The 21,906-nt window shown below is 39.8% G+C and overlaps 1 protein-coding gene across 1 annotated transcript in view; it reads left to right on the plus strand.

The window, feature by feature from the left end:
• Window positions 1-748: 748 nt before the first annotated feature.
• Window positions 749-21,906, plus strand: part of LOC131108301 (uncharacterized) — a 46,276-nt gene continuing 25,118 nt past the window's right edge. Inside the window, exons 1-3 of the mRNA XM_058059268.1 lie at window positions 749-825; window positions 1,454-1,578; window positions 1,685-1,786. Of these exons, the coding sequence (XP_057915251.1) occupies window positions 749-825; window positions 1,454-1,578; window positions 1,685-1,786 (304 nt within the window). The remainder of the gene's footprint in view (window positions 826-1,453; window positions 1,579-1,684; window positions 1,787-21,906) is intronic.

Here is a 21,906-nt window from a genome sequence, read left to right on the forward strand (position 1 = left end):
TCGCGGAGGTGCTGGAGCCTATCCCAGCTGTCTTCGGCCGAGAGGCGGGGTACACCCTGGACTGGTTGCCAGCCAATCACAGGGCACATATAGACAAACAACCATTCACACTCACATTCATACCTATGGACAATTTGGAGTCGCCAATTAACCTAGCATGTTTTTGGAATGTGGGAGGAAACCGGAGTACCCGGAGAAAACCCATGAAAACATGCAAACTCCAACAGAGATGCCCAAGCGGAGAATCGAACCCAGGTCTTCCCGATCCCCTAACTATGTGGCCTACAGGCTAACCACAAAATGGTATTTGCTCTTAAATTAAACTCTTATGAGCTATTTTTGTTGTCATCATTCTTTTGGTCCAAACAAATGTACCTTTCCTTGTACCAGACATTATTAACATGAGCAAGAAACAGACGGAACAAGTGGTCTAATAATTTTTCCATAACTTTAACATGAAACTTTGTTGATAAACAAAACATGGAGATTTATTTGACCTGTGGCGATAAGGGAACTTTAATGGTGTACTCACACTATATCAGTCGTATGGTGTTTTGGCCCACCCTTGGCTAGTGTGGGCACTCAAGTTCAGTACACTTCTAGTGGTCTTGCACCTTATTTAGCCTAAGGTGATTGTTCCCCGCCACCACAATTCATGATAGAAACCAAGACAGGTCTCAAAAAAATCTAAATCTAAATGAAATTTTCAGTATCAAGTGATGGCACAAGCCAACACACCAAAGCATGGATGCTAAGTGTGGGCCCAAGCCAGCAGAGGCCAGGAGGGGAAGGGGGAATTATGCCCAAGTCCGGCACGCTTCAAAGGTCTGAATGAGGGTACACCCTAGGAGGAATTATGGAAATAAAGAAAAAACTAAACAGCAGCTTTGAGCGAATCAACCCATTCTACCATTGAAAATACAATTATGTATTTAATCTGATAATAAAATGCCAATCAATTTGACCTCGGTAACAAACAGAATGGAGAGTTATGCTCTGTTGTCCATATATTGTATTTCTCATGCATGTTTGCTTTATTTGCAAAGACAACCTATCAATATATGAATCATAGATGTAATTCAAACTACAAAGACATGTTTCTCACGGACGTCATTGTTGATCTGAGAAATAAACATTGTAAATGGAACTTCATAAAAGTTTGCTCATCCCTTCTTCAAACAGCTTAAATGAAATATAAAAAAAGGCCATAAGCAATATACTACATTGGCTTATTTTTCCATTTGTTAATTTCCACCACAAAGTCTGAAATGTTTTAAGAGGTGCAACCTAATATTGCTTGAACTCGTGGACCTACCACAAAGATCTCTGGGTAAATGGGAGGGAAGGAAGTGCACAGACAGGAGTACGGGCGTGGATGGAAAAGTGCGCAGTAACTTGGCTGCAGCACACCCTTAAGTAACAACACATGGCTATGGAGGATTTCCACATTCAGGCCCTCCGTAAGCAACGCCGATGAAGGCTGTCCCAGCTTCCTCGCACCCAATGGCCTGGTCAGATCCGAATGGGAAGCTGATAAGGCTCTGCCCTACCTAATTCTTTTCCATGTTCTCATCCAGGGTAGGCATCACAATGGGCATGATTCATGGGGGTAATTCCGCCAGCTACTGACTTGGCTCCTGTTAGCAATTGCAAAGAATGTGACCTCACAATACGCTTCTTTCAGCCCCGTCTGACTTGGAGCAGCCTCTCCTTGAAGCCCTCTTCTGTTTGAGACTGCAGAGTGAGGACAGGAGAATGCAACAGCAATGCAAGGAAGAGATGCGATGTAAACAAAGGGTGGGAAAAAATCTCCTCATATCCCATCCTTTCTTTCCCTACTTCACTATCCTCCCACTGGTTTCTTCGTCTAATAAATAAATGATGTATGGGGAGGAGGGGATTGACCTTGAATGTTAACCGCAATGGCGACCACAGAAAGACAAACCCTGATTGCGCACAGGGATGTTGTAGGTGTGATGCCTGTTGTGGCTTTCCATACATGACAAGTCTAGACTGGACGATGATTCAAGCCAAGTACAAAACCGTGTTTTGTAATGCGAGTCTCCAACTGCTCCTCAAACAAACTGCAATCATTGAGGGGTCATTATTTCGCTACATTAAGCCATTTGAAGCCCAGTTAATCCCCGGTTACATTCCATCTGTCATAGACACAAAGACCCTTGTCTTTATCTGCAGTCCGTGCTGACATATAAATTGGGCTCGTGGGCTAACTTTGACCAAAGTAAGTTTAAAACTGACGGCACATCAAATATGAGTAATCAACTTCAGTGCCAGCTATAGGTTAAAGCAATATGTGGTCAGCGAAGGCCTTACAATAAGAAGGATACGATATTTCATGCTCCCTAAAGGAGAGATTTCTTATAAAGTTAAGAACTTTATTGGGGGTATTTTCCCACTAATGTAAAATTCAGAAAATCCAACAAAGAGCTGGTCAATCTTTTATTAGACATTCCACCTACTAAAAACTTAAAATAGACGACTGGTTCAGTAGATATTCCAATTTCAAACACATGAACACATGACCATAAACACTACGAAACAAGTCATAACACACACACTCGCACATCATATGCGTAAAATGGGCGTTGACACGTTAGCAAGCAGAGGTGATTTCGTCATGTCGCTTTCCTTAAAATCCTGCCATTGGAGGAGAACAAGTGATGATGTCATCACTGGCAGAGTTCTGGTGTCTGAGGGTTTTTCATGCAACCAGTGAAGAAGCAGACGTTATGCATGCACAACAAGGGAAAGGATTTTGCTTCTCATCAGTGAAGCTGATTTTTTAAGCCGTGGCAGACCACTGACATATATATCAGGACTTGTAAAACCACCTACAGGAAGTGAGTTGCTCTGCAAATCACACGTCCTTCCTGTTCCGAACAGGCATTGGCACAAGGTGAAAACCACCAAGTTTGTCATCACTGAGCCACATCAGGCCATCAGTCTTGTACTGAATATGCATCACTGAATCAGCCATGGGATGAAAGGATTGCTTTCTAAGAACTGTGGGGATCATTTGGAGACCGAGATCCAGTCTCCTTATTTGGCAATCAACCAGCGGTGGCCAACGTACAGCCTGATATTAAACCAATGAACAGAAATATGAATGAATTATGTAATGATCTTTATTGCCATATTGTGCTGAAATGTGAATTATTCAAAACTTGTTTACCGCTAAACGTTTTGACAATCTGAAATATTGTTACATGTTTTTTGGCCTTTACAGGTCAGGTTTTTTTGTTTTTTTTTCTCGCTTGCATCCAAAACGACTATTGTTTTGTGTACCACCCCCCCCACCCCCCCCCAAAAAAAAAACCTTACTCACAAAAACTTAAAGGGGACCTATTGTGCAAATTTGTAATTTTCAAAATGCCCTTTGTATTGACTTGTGGACTCCTATAGAGCAGCTACACACAATAACCAGCACACAAAGCTTTCTAGTTCTTCCAGAATCTGCACCTATTCAGCTGTATTTCTTTGGAATTCGTGATTCCAATGAAAACTATCTGTTTTAATGTATTCCACCCGTGGCCCGCCTCCAGGTACGCCCACTCCGCCGTCTTTGTTCACCCTCCAACACTTCCAGTTTGTATGCTAACTTTATCGGAATTGAAGAACGGTATAGGCGGTGATAATAAAGGGCCATGTATCTTTTTAAAAGGTCGGCTTCTAACATACAGTGTGGGTTGGATCCTGAATCCGATCCGGAAGTAAAGACTGGACAGTCTAAAGTTTGAAAAGAGAAAAGAGGTTACTTCAAGACGTCTCTCAATGATAAGTAGCTTTAGCATTTTAGCGCTAGGTTTTCTACAGCATCGGTAACTGAATGTGGCCACTATTTGAGGTGGGAAAAGGCTATTAGCAAACAGGGCTGTTTATTTATATGACTTGCACAAAATAAACACAGGACACTGATAAATTGTTACTTGCGGCTTGCTCAGTCCACATGACCTTGTAACGTTGGAAAAGTGTCGGCTAGTCCAGCTGTATACTGGCCCATACTCACAAAACAGTCCAGTGTAAAATGCAGTTAAAATCCATTTCTTTTGCTGGTAGGGAATCAAGAACTCCAACCACTTGTGCTTGATGGGGGCGTCGTTAGGAATTGTAAAAAATGTGGCTTTGCTAGCAACAGAGGAGCAGAGCTTGGGGGAGTGCAGAGTGCTTACAGACACGCCCATATAAGGAAGTTCGCCCCGCTGTGACATCACAAAGAGGCAGTTTTACCACGCCTTTTGAAACCGAGTGTTTTGGTCCATCCCAAACTTCTTTCAGCGCTCACTTCCAAACATGAAAACCTCATTATCTGAAACATTAGCATCGTTTAAGACAAGAATACTACACTCTAACTACATTTATAGGTCAGACAAGTGGAAAAAGCAGAATAGGTCCTCTTTTAAAAAAAAGATTTTGTGTTTATTAAATTGTTTATTTACTGACTGTTTAGTTGTTAATATTGTTATATTTTGTTCCACTTACCCCTTTTCCAAAACATTTATAATATACTATTTCATTTGTTTGACTGCTTCTTTCACACCAGTTAGAGTCCCTCAACTCAAATGTGAATGTTATACAAACTAGTCTGTTTACAATGTCTGAAACTGATTAATTGGATTTACATTATGACGTTATTTGGATTAAATTGCCTTGGATTTATTATGTTTTGTTTTTTTCTGAAGTTTTGGGAAGAATTGATCACAAAAACAGAAGTATCATTGTTCATTTATATATCTGTTCTTGAATGTTACCAATGGTTTTTAAATTATCTGTATTTGCATTAATGAAAATGTTTCTTTATTGTTGACAATGACTTTCTGGAATATCCGGAACATTCTCTGGACTTCTGTTGTGATTTTTTTTTTTTCTTCTTCACCATGAAAAAATTCTGCGGCCATCCACTTCAGTTGTCTTTGTGTGCATGACTGTGAAAAGCAACTCAATGACCTGATTGCAAGCCAAGAGAGCATGCTTTCCACTTAGTGAAGACAAAGTAAAGGCAGCAAGACCCACACACACGCAGGCAAAGCAAACATCTCCGAAGAAGAAACTCCAAATTTGGTGTTCCTGGAATACAGACCCCAGATAGTCATTGAAAAATCCAGGCATTTTATCCGAGTATTACAATGATGATTGTAATTACAGTAATGTCAATTATCCTGATATTATAAAAATTGAGATACTCTGAGCAAAATTGAGATTATCGGTCAACATTTGTTTCAAAAGAGTGTATCTTGAATAGTGAAATTAATGAAATATGAAATTGAATATTGTGACTATTCAATGATTTTATGACTTCCATGTCCCTTGCAGATCGCAGCGTTATCGCAGCCATCCTTATTGCTGTATCAACATTCCTATTCTAGCTGACAGGTCAATTGAACTGTGAAGTCACAGGACGGAAGAGGCCTTGTTTCACTCATGAGAAAGTACAATAATCCTGCGGGCAGGATATAGCTGACAACACACAACTAAATCCATTCAGTGTGGCTATTTTGGTGCAACGTCTAGACATGAAAAACATTTCACTTGCCACCAAAAACCACCACTGTGTTCTGCAAAAAAAGGACTAGCCGACACACCGGTGCCAGAAAACACGTTGGGGGTAATACAAGTGTCTGTAACTGATTTCTTGCCAAGCACCTTGCAAGGGTACATAATGAGCGGTAAAGATAAATGTAGTGGATGAGATCATGTGTTTACACCCTATAATGTTTTTGTGGTGAGTTAAAGATTTGTTTGTTGTTGTAAAAAATGTTTATATCGGTGATTTTACAAGATGTTCCATGTATACATTAGCCTTTGCCGCATCGTAAAAAAACAAGCAAAGTGCAAATTAAAGGGGTTGCGGGTGACCCTTTTTTTTTTTTTTTCCTCTCGGTATTCAAGTTCCAACATCTACAAACAGAAAATCACTTGTTGAAACATCAGCAAACTTTAAGAAGTGAGATCACACATTGTGTCATTTTTAGATGATAATAAATATAGAGTTTAGCAAACCAATCGATAATTGTATTTATTTAATGGAATCAGGAGCGTAGCACCCAATTCTTTCAAGCAGCTTTAAAAATTGTATTGTTACTGTTTATTTATGAAATGCAGTAAAGGAAGCATAATGTTTTTATTCATTACACAGGCTGTGACCTTACTTTCATTGGAGGGAAAAGCTGCTGCCTGTATCAGTATTGGAAATAAATTGCTGGACAATATCGATAAATCGGTTAGTGGTAAGAAATGTAATATCCAGTATCTCTAATGGCCATAAAAATGAACAAATTGTATTGTTACTGTTTATTTATGAAATGCAGTAAAGGAAGCATAATGTTTTTATTCATTACGCAGGCTGTGACCTTACATTCATTGGAGGGAAAAGCTGCTGCCTGTATCAGTATCGGAAATAAATTGCTGGATAATATCGATAAATCGGTTAGTGGTAAGAAATGTAATATCCAGTATCTCTAATGACCATAAAAACTAACAAAAATACTGTGACTATGACTGTCTTGGTAATGACAGTTGTAGAATCACCAACACCAATATCGATATCAGTTCTAATCCTGTGGTTTAGGCCAAAGTCACTGACTGGCTAACATGCTCAGATTACAATCTTTACGGCTTAGCTGAAAGAACGGCAAAAAAAAAAAAGGCGCAACATATCCTGACCACACTCTGGTGTGTAGTGGGGTCAAACAGTCACACACAGCCAAGATTAAAGTTTAAGCATACGCTTCAGTCAAAAACAAGAGATTTTTCATGGTAACGGATACGTTACAAATAGAAAACATGGTGCATACTTATGGATTCTCCTCAGACAGTGCGTGACTAAGGATAAAAACTATCAAGTGATTTACATCGCTGTCACATCTAAGTGGCACTTCCTGCTGTTCTTTTTTGAAAACCATGTTTTACTGTTAAATTGTTTTCTTTTTTAATTTTCTAAAATAAGCAGTCCCTCCCATTGTTGTCCGGAATGAGGACTTTGGGGAGAAAAAAAAAAAAAAAAAAAAAACAAGAACGGAAGAAAAATAAGTCACTGTGTTCTTTGACTGATTTCTTTCCTTCAGTAGATGATTTCTGTTTTTGGGTCTAATCTCGAGGAAGCATATTGGTGTGAACTCCCTGGTTCAGACGTTAATCACTAAGAGGCCTGTCTTGATTAAAAAAAAAAAATGAAGCTGAAGTCTGATACTGTAAGTGGGAACAAAAGCACAAAGAGTCAGCTGGAAGAAGGGGGGGGCCTCCGATAGTTCGCTCCCTGGAGCCTCTGATGATTGATACGATAGCAGACCCATTTAAACTGCAAATTTTACACATGATTGAGGCTCTATTGGTTGTAATGAAACGTTGTAATGAAATGTCCTTTCCAGCTCAATAGTTGCTATTATAGTTTTGGACCTCCAAGCCATTTTTCATTTTACAAGGTTTCCAGTGCATGTGTTATTATTGCTGAAGTCAAAACAACTGTGGCATTGGGTTTATTACTTTTGACTATTGATGTGACCATTCCATCCATCAGGAGCCATGAACAGTGTTAATTGACCACTGCAATCCCTTAGCAGATTCATGGAAAGTTAGGAGGGTCACTAGAGAAATGACTTACTTAATGCGATGGGAGCGGAACGTTCCTTAAAACTCTGGTTTTTGTGTTAAATTCACATGACACAGTATATACTCACCATACACTTTGTTGTTGTTGATTATTGTGGTTATAGTTTGCAGGGTAACAGTGTAAAGACGATACTTAGACCAGTGATGGTGGGTAGCGACCCCTTTTTCAGTGGGACCCCCACCCTTCAAAATAAATACTTTTTTGGTGAAGTGTCATCTATTAACATCCCCCTCCAGTATTACGATGATCTTTCAAGGCAAAGAAAATATTGTGTTCTATGGCTACCTAGATATGAAACCTACCAAAAGAAAGATTAGACTCTTGTCTTTCATCAGAAAAAAAAAAATTGTTTCTACCTTTTTTTTTTAGATTAGGACCAGCAGTAGAACATTGTAAGTTTCAGGAAAATATTCCAACAAAAAAGGCTTTTGGTGTGTCACTGCAGAGACATGAGAGATGGCCACCACTAGTATAGCAAGCTACTGACCAATCTAGTTAGCCTCCCCAATTTACGTGTTCAACATAATGGGGAAGAAGGACAAAGTAAGAAGGCAAAAACCTACCACTTCCACACAGAACGGGAGGGAAACTTTTTCTTCCATGCAGTGTGAAGGTTATGTATAATGTATATACATGTATAATGTCATGTCTCATCAATGTAACATTAGTGATGCCTACTGACCAGAATCAGACATTAACTTCATTCATTCATTTTCTACCGCTTTTTCCTCACGAGAGTCGCGGGGGTGCTGGAGCCTATCCCAGCTGTCTTGGGGCGAGAGGCGGGGTACACCCTGGACTGGTCGCCAGCCAAACACAGGGCACATATAGACAAACAACCATTCACACTCACATTCATACCTATGGACAATTTGGAGTCACCAATTAACCTAGCATGTTTTTGGAATGTGGGAGGAAACCGGAGTATCCGGAGAAAACCCACGCATGCACAGGGAGAACATGCAAACTCCACGCCGAGGGTGGAATTGAACCCTGGTCTCCTAGCTGTGAGGTCTGCGCACTAACCACTCGACCGCCGTGCCGCCCCGACAATTAACTTGTCTTTCAATATATACACAAATAATAGGCTATAGTCAAACATTAACCAGCTATCATTTATTAATTAATACTTTTGTAAAAAAAAATGCAATAGACTGATGTTTGAACTGTGATGTATTGAGGAACGACTATAAATCTGTTCTGGACATGTGGAGGACAGGAAGTGACGTCGGGGGATGAGAGTTGAATTTTAGCTTGGAGTGGATTAACAGTAGCCCTTATTATAGGCCATATTCAATCACAAAACAGCAATATGTAAAAAAAAAAAAAACATGATACAATTGTACTTAATTCCAGTATAATTAGTTCAATATTAAACAATAATATTCTTAGTAATTGTTTTGTTGATATTAAATATCTTGACGTTTTTCTTCCCAAAATTCAATCTGGCATAAGTAAGCGGTGACCCACTTTGTGTCTCTTTGTTATCCACTCGTACAGATGTGTGTGTATGGGGTGTGTGAGTAGGGTGCCATTGCTCTGAGGTCCAGCTGGCCTTCTATAATCAGCTTTTCGGAACAAAGCTAAAAACAAAGAGACACATGTCCAAAACCAGTCATGCTGTTTGCTCCAGTCCTTGCAAACATTCAGTGCATATTTATAAAAAAAAGTATGTTTTTGATTTGTGAAGAGCCAGCACACTTGATAGGATGCAGCAATCTTCCATGTTGGGATGACAAGAAATATTGTTAGATCACCGTCGGATCACACCGTTGTGTTTCTAGAGCAGTGTGTCAGTGTGTTTTGATGCATGTGGCTTGCATCTGGACACTCTTAATACTGTTTAATCCCCTTTTCTCTCAGCCTTGTGCTCAAACCCATCCATGATACATTAGTGTATCACTCATCTTCACCGTGCATCCCGTAATATCTTGTGGAATAAATATTGCTTTTGATAAGGTAAGAAACGTCTTTTTAAATATTATTTTCAGTTGTAGTACATCTCTCACATTGAGTAATGACAACACACATAAGGAGGGGGACACAATGCTATGCAATAGTATGTATAGTACTATATACTATGCAATACTATGTGTATATTTTGGATATCTTGTATATATCTTGTTAAATTGTCTTTTTTACTGTACTTTTTATATACTTCTTTTTAAACTTGACTACTGCACTGAAAGGAGAAGCTCTCCAATCTCGTTGTACATCTTGTACAGTAAACCTCGGATATATCGGACTCGGATATATCGGAAATTCGCTCACAACGGACAGATAAAAAAGAACCAATTTTTCTGTAATGCATTTCCAATAAAAATTCATTGCATATATCGGATTTTTTATAACGGATTTCGCCTATTTCGGACAAAATCTCCAGTCCCGTTCCAATGCATTTCCATTAAATTTCCCTCGCATATATCGGATGGCCGCATCGTGGCGCTCCGATTCGCCGAATCGTGACAGGCTGCTATACGACGTCATTTGCAGCGTTTGCAGCGTTTGCAGCGTTGCCTGCGCGTCCAGGTACATTGGAAACATAGTCAAGGAAGTGCCTTTTTATAACGTATAAAATCCGATTTACGCATATACCGGATATAAATCCGATATATGCGTAAAACGGACATTTTCCGGTATACGCATATAACGGATTTCGCTTATATCGGACAAAACCAGTGGGAACAATTGAATCCGATATATCCGAGGTTTACTGTATAATGACAATAAAGGCCATTCCATTCCACACAGAGTTTTTTTGAAAAGAAAAAACGGTGAACCTTGCCTCCATACACTGGACTGTTTTTAATTTGTATTATTGCACCACCATGGTTAACATGCCAATAATTTTACTGTGATTATGTGATAAGAGTTCTTGAGTGAGTATTGCTCAGACCTGAAAAAACAGATTCGGGCCAATTGTTTTGGTGCATGAAGTTTTGCAATGCCATTCTCGCTTCCACGGAAAGCCAGCGCTAATGATTTGAGTTACGTTGCTAAATCAATGCAGCTCCAAGCCAACCTTTATGATCCATTACCCACTGGGGGGACACTTTTGCCAGGGCGCTATTGCCAACTGGCAGCAACCTACAAACCAGTGATAGCTCGAGTGAGGTATGCAAGATTCTTTGTGTTCACTCCTGTCGAACACATACATGTTGTTTTCTCATTATGTAGTCCTGCTTTATGGAAATGTCTCATATGCACTGTTTGCAATAAGTCTGCAGACAGCTCAAGTAGAGAAAATGTGCAGTGGTGGTTAAGAGTTTGGGTGGAGACGGCAAAATTTACTGTAGAACTGCAGACAAATATGCATGGGCTCCACCCTCAGCGAGTGATCAACTCCTCTGTCATCACCGTCTTTATCATGCAGACAGAGATTGATACTCAAGGATTGAATTCTTCTGGATTCCTACGCAAAAAAAAAACAATAGAACAAAACTGCTGTATTCATGGAAGCTGGCAGAAATCCCCAATATCCACGCTCAAATAAGCTCCCAGTTTTTCCAAGTGGCCTCCCCTTTTGACAGTTGTTGGTGCATGTCTCGGTTTGCAAAATGGATTATGAAATTGATGTCTTCTTTAGTGACCATGCAGTACTATTTGCCGAGCTTTTCTCCTCTTCTGTTTAAACTCTCCGTGTGGATGACTCACATTTCAGGGCCGATGTTTAATGGGTCAGGTAAGGCAAGGAAAGACGACAAGCGAACTACAAAAGGTTCAAATCCAAACAATGAGAGATTGATAGCATGGTCTTGTGCAATGTAAGTAATGATCAATGTCTCATTTGTTGTTTCCAAATCTGGCTTCTTGTTCAGAAGTAAACATGATCCGCCCACATCGCTTCAAAGCGCCACTCGGAGGAGGGGGAATTCCGGCCTTTTATCAGATTACTGCACCAGGAAGGCTGTTACTGCTACATATATTTTTTTACATTTATTTATTGAGTGGATGGCGTTATCTAGATCGGAGGGCGTTGAGGCTCCTTTACAGTATAATGTGACACTTTCACTCAGGAAGAAGTTATCTCCTGCCATCATGAGTGATAGAGAAGAAGACAATGGTTCAAAGCCTCTTCATTGGTATTTGATCTATTGTCCTCACGGGCCTTTAGAGATCACCACCAACAAGGAATCGTCTTACTCAAATTGACTGGGTTTTGTACAGCAAAGATCTGTTAGATCAGGGGTCTCAAACACGCGGCCCACGGGCCAAATGTGGCCCGCAGGACACCAGTTAGAGGCCCCCGCCTAGATATGAAAGTTTAATGTTAGTGCGGCCCGCGCAAGTTTGATATGGATGCTGTATGGTATCATGTACCCAGAAAAAAAAATTACGTTTGATTAATGTTCATGTTAAAGGTTAAATAACTGTTAATAGTTATCCTCCCTATCCGTGTGGAAGTGGTAAGTTTTTGGTTATTTAAGTTTAAAGGAAATAACTTGAAGGCTACCGTTTAGGTCGCTAGCTCTCTAGTTTGCGAGTTAGCATGTGTCTCAAGACATTGCAGTTGCGCAATATGTTGTAAATAAAAAAAAGAGTATAAATGTGACTATAGTCGTGTTTTGTCATGTCTACAGGGCTCTAATAATGCTTTGTTCATTTTAATCTGAAAAAAATAATTTGTCTACCCGCCAACTATATGTGGTTTCTTAAGTTTTTATTATTTGCCGTTTTATTATTATATTTATTTATTACTGATTGATTGATTTTCTTTATTCTTGATTTGTTTATTTATTTTGTGTAGAAAAATAAAAAGTAAGATATTTGAGAACAGTTGACTGTTTTATCAGAGCTTTTACTGTAGAAAATTGGAACCAAAGCAAAGTTTTTTAAATTTTTTTGTTTTTAATAAATGTTTTTTTTTTTTTTTTGGAAAACCTGATGCGGCCCAGTCTCTCCCAGACCCTAGCTCCAGTGGCCCAAATTGAGTTTGAGACCCCTGTGTTAGATTAAGATCGCCTAGTCAGGGGGATGAGGGGGGAACTTAATTTTGGGGATGCACTTTTGGGCACATTTGGCACATAACAACACTGACACTTTTGCTATAAAATGTAAATATTGCTTTATTACTTTTATTAAATTTTTGTTTTTTTGTGCGTTTTATGCTCTGTGCAAATCATGCACGTTTAAACTGTGAGTAACAATTTCATACAACTTGTAATGTATTTCTGATATATTGCACAAAGAAATCCAATTTACAGCTTAACTTCCCACAGTCTGTGCTTAAAATGGATGACCAGAATGATGTCACAAAGTGACAAGTGCTTGTTTCTGTTTCTTTATTGGACTTTAAGGCACAGTATATGCACAAATAGTAATGGAACCACGGAACTTTATTGTAGTGTGGTTTTCAGCAAGAGAATTCCATGTCCACAGATGGCAGAAACATCTTTGTCTTTGTTCTGAAGGTCGACAACAGCTTGAAATGCGATACATACATGTACGAATCAAACAGTATTTCGGTACTGTGTAATAACTTTAAATTGGACAGTATTACATTACTCTGAGTGCTGGCGTCCTACAAAACTCTTCTGCAGTATTGCCATCATTTTTGGCTTATTCTGCATATGCTAATGGTCTGGTTAAAATATTAAAGTATTGGCAAAGAGAGTGTAATTCTTGTTTAGTTAAATAGTGAAAATGAGAACATGTGCGATGTGTTAAAAAGACATTGCCTGTTTTTTGTTTTTTTTTTACGTGATAGTATTAAACAACGGTCCATTTTATTCTTGAGCAGACTTCTCCATCGTGTAATTACCATTTGGCTAGACTAGCCTCTGTTGCAGAACTGATGGCAAGAAAAAAATGTGAGTAAAAGCCCAAGCAGGAACACATTTCAGAGTGAAACCACAATGGACGAGACTGAGGATGCTAATTAAACAACGTAGTGATTTATTGACAGTAACAAAACATTCACTTTTTCAATGCCAGAACTTGGGTTGTTGGAAAATGTAGCACTTTGTTGAAGCATTTTTTCTTTTGTTCTATTCCAAAACAAGAGGAAAAATATAGAGACTGGGCCGCATCAGGTTTTCCAAAAAAAACCCCAAAAAACGCATTTATTAAAAACAGAAAAATGAATAAACTTTGCTTTGGTTTTAATTTTCTACAAGAAAAGCTCTGATAAAACATTCCACTGTTCTCAAATATCTTAATTTTTCTACACAAAATAAGATGAAAAATAAATAAACAAATCAAGAATAAAGAAAATCAATCAATCAGTAATAAATAAATAAATATAATAACAACAATAAAACGGCAAATAATAAAAACTTAAGAAACCACATATAGTTGGTGGGTAGACAAATTATTTTTTTCAGATTAAAATGAACAAAGCATTATTAGAGCCCTGTAGACATGACAAAACACGACTATAGTCACATTTATACTTTTATTTACAACATGCGCAACTGCAGGGTCTTGAGACACATGCTAACTCGCAAACTAGAGAGCTAGCGACCTAAACGGTAGCCTTCAAGTTATTTCCTTTAAACTTAAATAGCCAAAAACTTACCACTTCCACACGGATAGGGAGGATAACTATTAACAGTTATTTAACCTTTAACATGAACATGAATCAAACGTAATAATTTTTTCTGGGTACATGATACCATACAGCATCCATATCAAACTTGCGCCGGCTACACTAAGATTTCATATCAAGGCGGGGGCCTCAAAATAGTGTCCTGTGGGCCACATTTGGCCCGTGGGCCGCGTGTTTGAGGCCCCTGATTTAAATAAACTTGAGGGTGATTTGGTAATGAGACTGATTAGAGCTCATAAAAAGCCTCCGCAGATTTTCTCAGCTCAGAGAGCCCGGCTTTGGGCTGGTCCATGAATGAATGGGACAGAGATGTTATCTGGCCTTAGGGAGGATGTTTTGGGAGTGGGAGTGGAAGAGCTGTGGGGCTTCAGTGTGCTAATGCAGCTAACAGCCAGGAAGGGAGAGTGTTGACTCTGCAGATTTAAGCTTACTGATGGCTATGGGGCTAAATACATACCCCCGCGGACTAATAAAGAAAATCACCCCAGGCACGAGCCGCGGAGGTCAGAGGTAACAGCGTGGCTGGGAAAAACACAAGCCGTGGCTTTTCCATCACGACGCTGCCTGATTGAAATGACAGTTGAAGACCGATGAGGGTAACTGTGTTTATTTGCGTCTTTGTTACACGTTGAGCAAGCACAAAGATATGCCTGGCCCGGCCAGGGGTGACATCGCTCCTGTATGCTGTCTGGCTCCGGGATCTCTGCTCTAGTACAATAAGGACTTCCTGTCTGCTGTCAGATTCCGATGCTTTTCCATCCAGGCCTGGGATAAGCCGAGGGGGTAAAGCTGTGACGTGATTGTGTTCATAAGGGTTTGTGTGTACAAATACCAATCACGCTAACAACATGGCCGCCATCCCCTATTTTACCATTACCCTCAGTGGGATATATGGGGGTGCTGTTTTTTATTTCCAAAATATATATGATATTTAATACAGTGTAATAATTCAGTTGCAATATTTCAAACACATCATAATTCTTTTAGCTCGTCGTTTGCCTGACTTTCTATTCCTGTGGGCTCTCTTTCTACTGGCAAATATTCAAACTACTACTACTATGTATGACTGGCATATGCGTCTTTTTATTGGGCTTTAGAGCAGCTCTTAACAGACTCTGCCTAGCAACAAAGCAAACATTGAGAACAATAGTGTTTATCTGCAGTTTGTTGCTGTGTCTACTAGATAGTGAAGACTTTATTTCAGTGATGAACTCTCATAATGAATTACAGAGGATGTGAAAAAAAGTGTCATTACATGAAAATGTAATAAATTGTTGTTTTCATGTAAAAACTAAATTTTTTGTATTGTTTATGTTGTGGCATCGGTGTTCAGACATTTTGGCTAAATATATATGGCTAAAGTAATGGTAATGGTTTAAATTCATTTGAACATGCATCAGATTACAATTGAGTGCATCCCATAATCAGTTCACAGTTCCACATGTCCAAAAGGAGTAGGAAGAAGCAAAGCTTATTAAATCCTACCCCTCCATCTGGTACTTTTACAATCAGTAACTGTTACATTTGTTCACTTCCTGCTTTCCATAATACAGTTTAAGTTTTTTTTTATTTTTATTTTTTAATAATGCACCTCGTACCAAAGTACGAGGTGATATGAGCATCCAATGCCATAATGGGTGCCATAGTAAGTGTCAATATAGTGATATGTATAGCACATCATGACTGGTTCAAGACTCTTCATCCTTGTATTTAGCAAACATCAACTGCTTGTATTGTTTCTTGAATTGGCTCATCGTTGTGCATTGTTTGAGGTCCTTACTCAATCCATTCCATAGTTTTTTTATTTTTATTTTTCATTATTATTTTTTTATCCATTTCATAGTTTGATTCCACATACTGAAAAGCTATGTTTTTTTTAACGTAGTCCTAGCATATAAGTGTTTCAAATTTAGTTCTTTAGTAAAAGAACTTAGTAAAGGTTCCACTTAGTAAAAGTTTAGTAAGAATTTAGTAAAAGTAATGATTTTCTCCCCTTTATTGTTGAGAACTGATATTTTTCTGAAACTTACCGATGTTCTACTGATGATTACTAAAGAACGGAAACAGGTAGAACCAAACTCTTTTTTTCTGATGAAAGATGAGGGTCTAGTCTTTCTTTTGTTGTATACGTTGACATTGCCTAACAACACAATATTCTGTGAGCCTTAAAAAAATCAGTCAAAATCATAAAAAACGGCCAGTACCAAGAGGGACGGCTTTTGAAAAATGGCTGAATGAGTTGATGTATTTTTATCACAAAGTATACTTGTTAGCACCCTTTGCTTCCGAACAAAATGGCATATTAAGTCACCTCGATCCCTCATCTATGATGTCATCAACTGTTGACCGAGTCGGGCCTTCTGGAACAAATTAGGTTTCACTGTAGTTACTCATAATTTAGCACCGGAATGACTCTCCAATAGTTACATCGTTTTTTTGGTCTGGTTACTTACAGCTTACAACAGCACTGGTGTCATCATAGTACAGACTTGTAGTATTCATCCCTAACCACGAGTAATGCCTTGATAGGCAACCACATTGTGGAAGACCAAATCCAATACAAATGACCCAGAAAATAATTTATATGTGGTGTCACACAACATCCATGCTTCTTAAATGACCCTACCACAAATTATATAAATTAGAACCACAAAATGACACTAAAATGAATCATTTGTCCCAAAGATCTCTGGCCTAACAACTAACACTTCAAGAAAAAACTGCGCTGCCATATCTCAGGGGAAATTTGTCACTATGAAAAATAAAAAGCTGATTTTTGTGTGTGTTTAGTACCACAAACTTATGTGTATTCATTCAAAACAAAGTCGTACCTTTCCATTAATTGGTTACAGACCCGACCGTGATAAGTGAATTTATGCAAAGTGAGATAAAATATTAATACATTTAATATTTTTGTAGATACAGCATAAAAAAAAATTACGTCAGCCCATGTCATCCATCCTCACATCATCTGCGTACATACATGTACATCTAAGAAATAACGGACACTGCGGCATTACTGCTAGGTTTTTTCACGCCACTGTGCACAACTCTACCAAGCTAAATAGTTAGCCTCATATTTATTTATTCTAAACTAAAGAAAGGGACTGAAACTGAATGGGGAAGAAAGGACAAAGTAAGAAGCCAAAACATACTACTTACACATGGAATGGAACTTTTTATCATTATGTCGGGCTCTGCATCCATGGCTGACTCCATGCAGTACAAGGTAAAGTAATGCAAGGTAATGTCTCATCCATGTAACATTACTCAACCAGAATACTACATATGACTTGATTCATTCATTCATTTTCTACCGCTTATCCTCACAAGGATTGCGAGGTATGCTGGAGCCTATCCCAGCTGTCTTCGGGCGAGAGGCGGGGTACACCCTGGACTGGTCGCCAGCCAATCACAGTACATATGACTTGTCTTTCAATATTTTTGTTAACAATAGTTAATTGCTATTGTGACAAATATGCAACATCAGGCTTTCCATAGCTGTTTGAGGTTGGAGGTTGAGTTTTATCATTTGCAAACATATGTTTTTGTACACTATCTTCATTATTAGAAACATGCCATCATCGTTATTATGTGTGTGAGGGTGCTTTATATGTTCATGTTTAAATTGCACTGAGTTCATTGCAAAAGAACTGAACAAATAGTACCTGTCTCCTTCCTTTCCTCTGAGGAGCCATACCCTGGTGATGTGTTCAAGAGGGCATATTTCCAAGCGTTGAAAGAATCTGTGCTTTTTAAAAATTAAATACGGCTGCAGGTTGCAAGCCCCAGCAAGAAACACCAACCTTTAAAGCTACGTTTGCAACAAACTCAAGTGAAACGTCTCCTGGATCCTCTACTCACCGTGTTCACTAACAAGTTTTCAATAAAGGTCAAAATGATGGAAATTAATCTATTTCATTTCTTATTCATTCATTTTCTACTGCTTATCCTCATGAGGGTCACGGGGGGTGCTGGAGCCTACCCAAGCGGAATACACCCTGGACTGGTCGCCAGCCAATCACAGGGCACATATAGACAAACAACCATTCACACATTCATACCTATGGACAATTTGGAGTCACCAATTAACCTAGCATGTTTTTGGAATGTGGGAGGAAACCGGAGTTTCTGGAGAAAACCCACGCATGTACGGGGAGAACATGCAAACTCCACACAGAGATGGCCGAGGGTGGAATTGAACTCGGGTCTCGTAGCTGTGTGGCCTGCACGCGAACCACTCATGCTTCATTCATTCATTCATTTTCTACCGCTTATCCTCATGAGGGTTGCGGATGGTGCTGGAGCCTATCCCAGCGGGGTACACCCTGGACTGGTCGCCAGCCAATCACAGGGCACATATAGACAAACAACCATTCACACTCACATTCATACCTATGGACAATTTGGAGTCACCAATTAACCTAGCATGTTTTTGGAATGTGGGAGGAAACCGGAGTGCCTGTGCGGGGAGAAGATGCAAACTCCACAGAGATGGCCGAGGGTGGGATTGAACTCGGGTCTCCTAGCTGTGTGGCCTGTGCGCTAACCACTCAACCACCATGCATCCTTCATTTGTTATTAAATGTATATTGTTTTCTGTATTAAATGTGTTTTGTGTTCATATTTGTGGGTGTCTGGAATGGGACCATTAGATTTCCATGATTTCTTATGGGAAAATGTAATCGGTTTTCATCTGACCTTTGTTGAATTTGCATAAATATTCTAAACATTGGGAAATGTCATGTCGCTTATGCTTGTGACCCGATTGTTTCCTTTCCCCTTCAATGAAAAGCTCATGAGGTTACGGTGAATTTGTCCCAAAGAAAAGATGTCCATGAACAGTACACGGATGGTGTTGATGCCCGTGACTACTGTTGCCATCTGCTGACTATTTCCTCTGCTAAAGATGATAATTGAAGCTGAAATTACTTTTCTCTCTCTCGCTTTAAGAGTTGAGCTCAGATCCGTCACTGAAGTCCCCACCACAATAGTTACAGCTCGTGTTTGTATTGTTTATAGAGCTATTCTCCCCGCTCGGGTCTTGAAACATCTGCCCCCCAGATCAATACGGGCCATCTAATCACCTGACACACTTCATTAAAATCTCATGACAGGCATCAAAGGGCACGGCGCCCAAAAAGGGGGGGGGGATGTATATGAGCCTCCAGTGGTGTGCTTTGCAAGTCCTTGTGCACAATAGAGGATGCTAAAATCCTTCCTCTGCTTTTGGTGAAAATAGGTCACTGTTGGCAGCTGAGGCTAACGTGTCCAGGTCTGGCCTGTTGTCAAGCGTGCTGCTCACCGAATTTAACACCCTTTGTGTCATCGTCTCGCCACTAATCTGTCTTTTCACCGAGTGTTAAAATTAATTTGCAGTGATTTCTTTGAACGCACACGCATCTTTCTCGGAGACCTCAAACGGACAAGTTGCCACTCGGAGGCTTTTGTCCTTGATCTTCCTCATTCTAAACACCCGTGACAGGCGCTTTGAGATGCCTGCCTGATGAGGCATCCGAGTGACCACACTTGTCTGCCTGTGAAAAACATCCCATGACAAAAGACAAGCCCAGCGCAACAAACAATACCACACACTGAATTCCAGGACTGCCCGAGCCAGAGTCCGGCTATCGTTGCTTAGTGATGATGTGCAGTGACGATAATAATCCTGCTGGGCTTGGAATTGACAGATAAAACATAATTTGATTTAACATTATCTTCTCACAGATAGACTCAACAGTGCATATCCGGAAAAGGGAACATGAGCGAAGGAGATAACTTTATCAGAGACACAAAATGGTGTTCCCATGGGAAAAGTGGAGAAACTAGTGTTTAGTGGTGCTCATAATGCCATTAAGAGGAAAAACGAGCCGCGGAGAACCCTGGAGGGAGTCGCATCTTGTAAAGCAGGTTTCTATACAATCCGTGCTGAATCATATTGCTTGTCTTTTTAGTGTCTCGTTCTCTTTTATCGGCTTTTATTTCATCTGTCCGTCTGTGTATATCTCACTCACCGACTCAAACATAAACCGTCTGCGCTGTGTGTCGCCTCTAGTCATGAAACAAAGATGATACAAACGTTTCTGATGGCTGCAGTGACCTCACTCAAAAATCCCTCTATAAAGGACATAAGCTTAGAAACTTTATAGTGAAAGGCAACAGAATTAAAGAGAAAAAAAGGTACATCAAGAGAGAGAGAGAGAGTTTAGTGTTTGTCAGTGGGTGTGGTGTAAGAGTTCCTATCATCCAATTAAAAATCCATCACAGTCAAGGGAATCACATCCAAACGAGACAATCATGCAATCTAAAACAAGTGATTTTTGCGGAGCTTTGTAGCCACACTGAGCGTGAGAACTGCTCTCATTCTCACAGATAAAAAAAAAAAATAGTAGAATATTTCAGTCTCCTGTCAGTAAACAATATTTGGTTTAAGTGTGTACAGATTACAGTAGGATGCTGTCTCTTTATTGTCACTGATAAATACGCTTACATTTCAAATGTTCCGCTTTTCTCATGGTAGTTTACATCAAAGACTTCTTTCCTCTTCCCCCTCTCAATGTGCTCACACTTCAACCCCCCCCCCCCCCCCCCCAAAAAAAAAACAAGTCTGCCTTGCTCCCGCTAATCATTGGTGGTCCCCTGACTGCCAACAGTAATTGATTAGGGAGCAGAGTACTGGTGGGCGAAGTTAGGGTGGGGTGGTGGGGGGGATAGAGGGGAAAGTTCAACCCACAAGTTCTCAAGGTCACTGCCCTCCCCTCCCACCCCCCACTAAACTCTTTTTCTCATGCTATTAAATGTCAGCCACAAGGGAAGCCGCTAAGATGTGGCACACTCTGGGAGTCTGAATGGTGGCAACCAGGAAGCATTGGGAGATGCTCAAGTTAAAGTCCGTGATGGCGTCCTCCTCCATGAGCAAATATTGATGTTGGCTAAAAAGAAGACTCAGACACTCTTGGATGTAAAGTGTGAGCGTGCATGTAGACGAGCTCAACAAGTGCAATGACGTCCATCAAGGGCAGGGACTCAAACAAAGTGAAGCTGAGTTAAACTCAAATGATCGGGGTTTGTTTGAAATGTACATGGTCATTGGGGGGGGGGGGAGTGGAGACTAATGGCTTTCTCTGTCTGTCTCACTTATTTCTCCTCCAAGTGGCCCCAGGCTACAGCAGCTGTGTAACATTCATCTTTGTCTCCCGCGTCTGTCTCCCAGCATCTGTCATAAAAGTCTCAGTTTTCATAAATTTGTCAGTTTGGTTGAAGATTTTCAAGTGATTTCAAACCTAATCCATATAACAAGGATGAGAGGACATTAATCTTACATACATCTTTTAGTTTCCTCACCACATGGGTATATTAAAACAACATGTAACGGAGATTATGGCAAAACTTGATATCTTTTCAAATAGTCGATCAAGATATCATGAAAGCTGGCTTCGGAGTGCTGTGAATGAAAAGCACTTGTGCGGTTTAACTCTCTCCAGACTTGTGAATACCAAAGGAGGCGCTTCTAAAAAGTGCTTGGTTCTGGTTTATGTCCTGTCAATGTTATGTTATAAGCCTGCTCTCTACTGCCCCCCTTTGTTGGGCACGCAGTATTGATTGGGAGTATCTCAAGGGAAATGTCAATTAAGATTCCTTCATGTAGTGTGCAATTTAAACATTTCACAATCATGCAGAATTGCGCTTCTTTTCTAAATGTCTCATGTTCCTAAAAATGGTTTACAGCTGT

The sequence above is a fragment of the Doryrhamphus excisus genome, chromosome 20 (genome assembly GCF_030265055.1).
Source record: "Doryrhamphus excisus isolate RoL2022-K1 chromosome 20, RoL_Dexc_1.0, whole genome shotgun sequence".
Lineage (NCBI taxonomy): Eukaryota > Metazoa > Chordata > Actinopteri > Syngnathiformes > Syngnathidae > Doryrhamphus > Doryrhamphus excisus.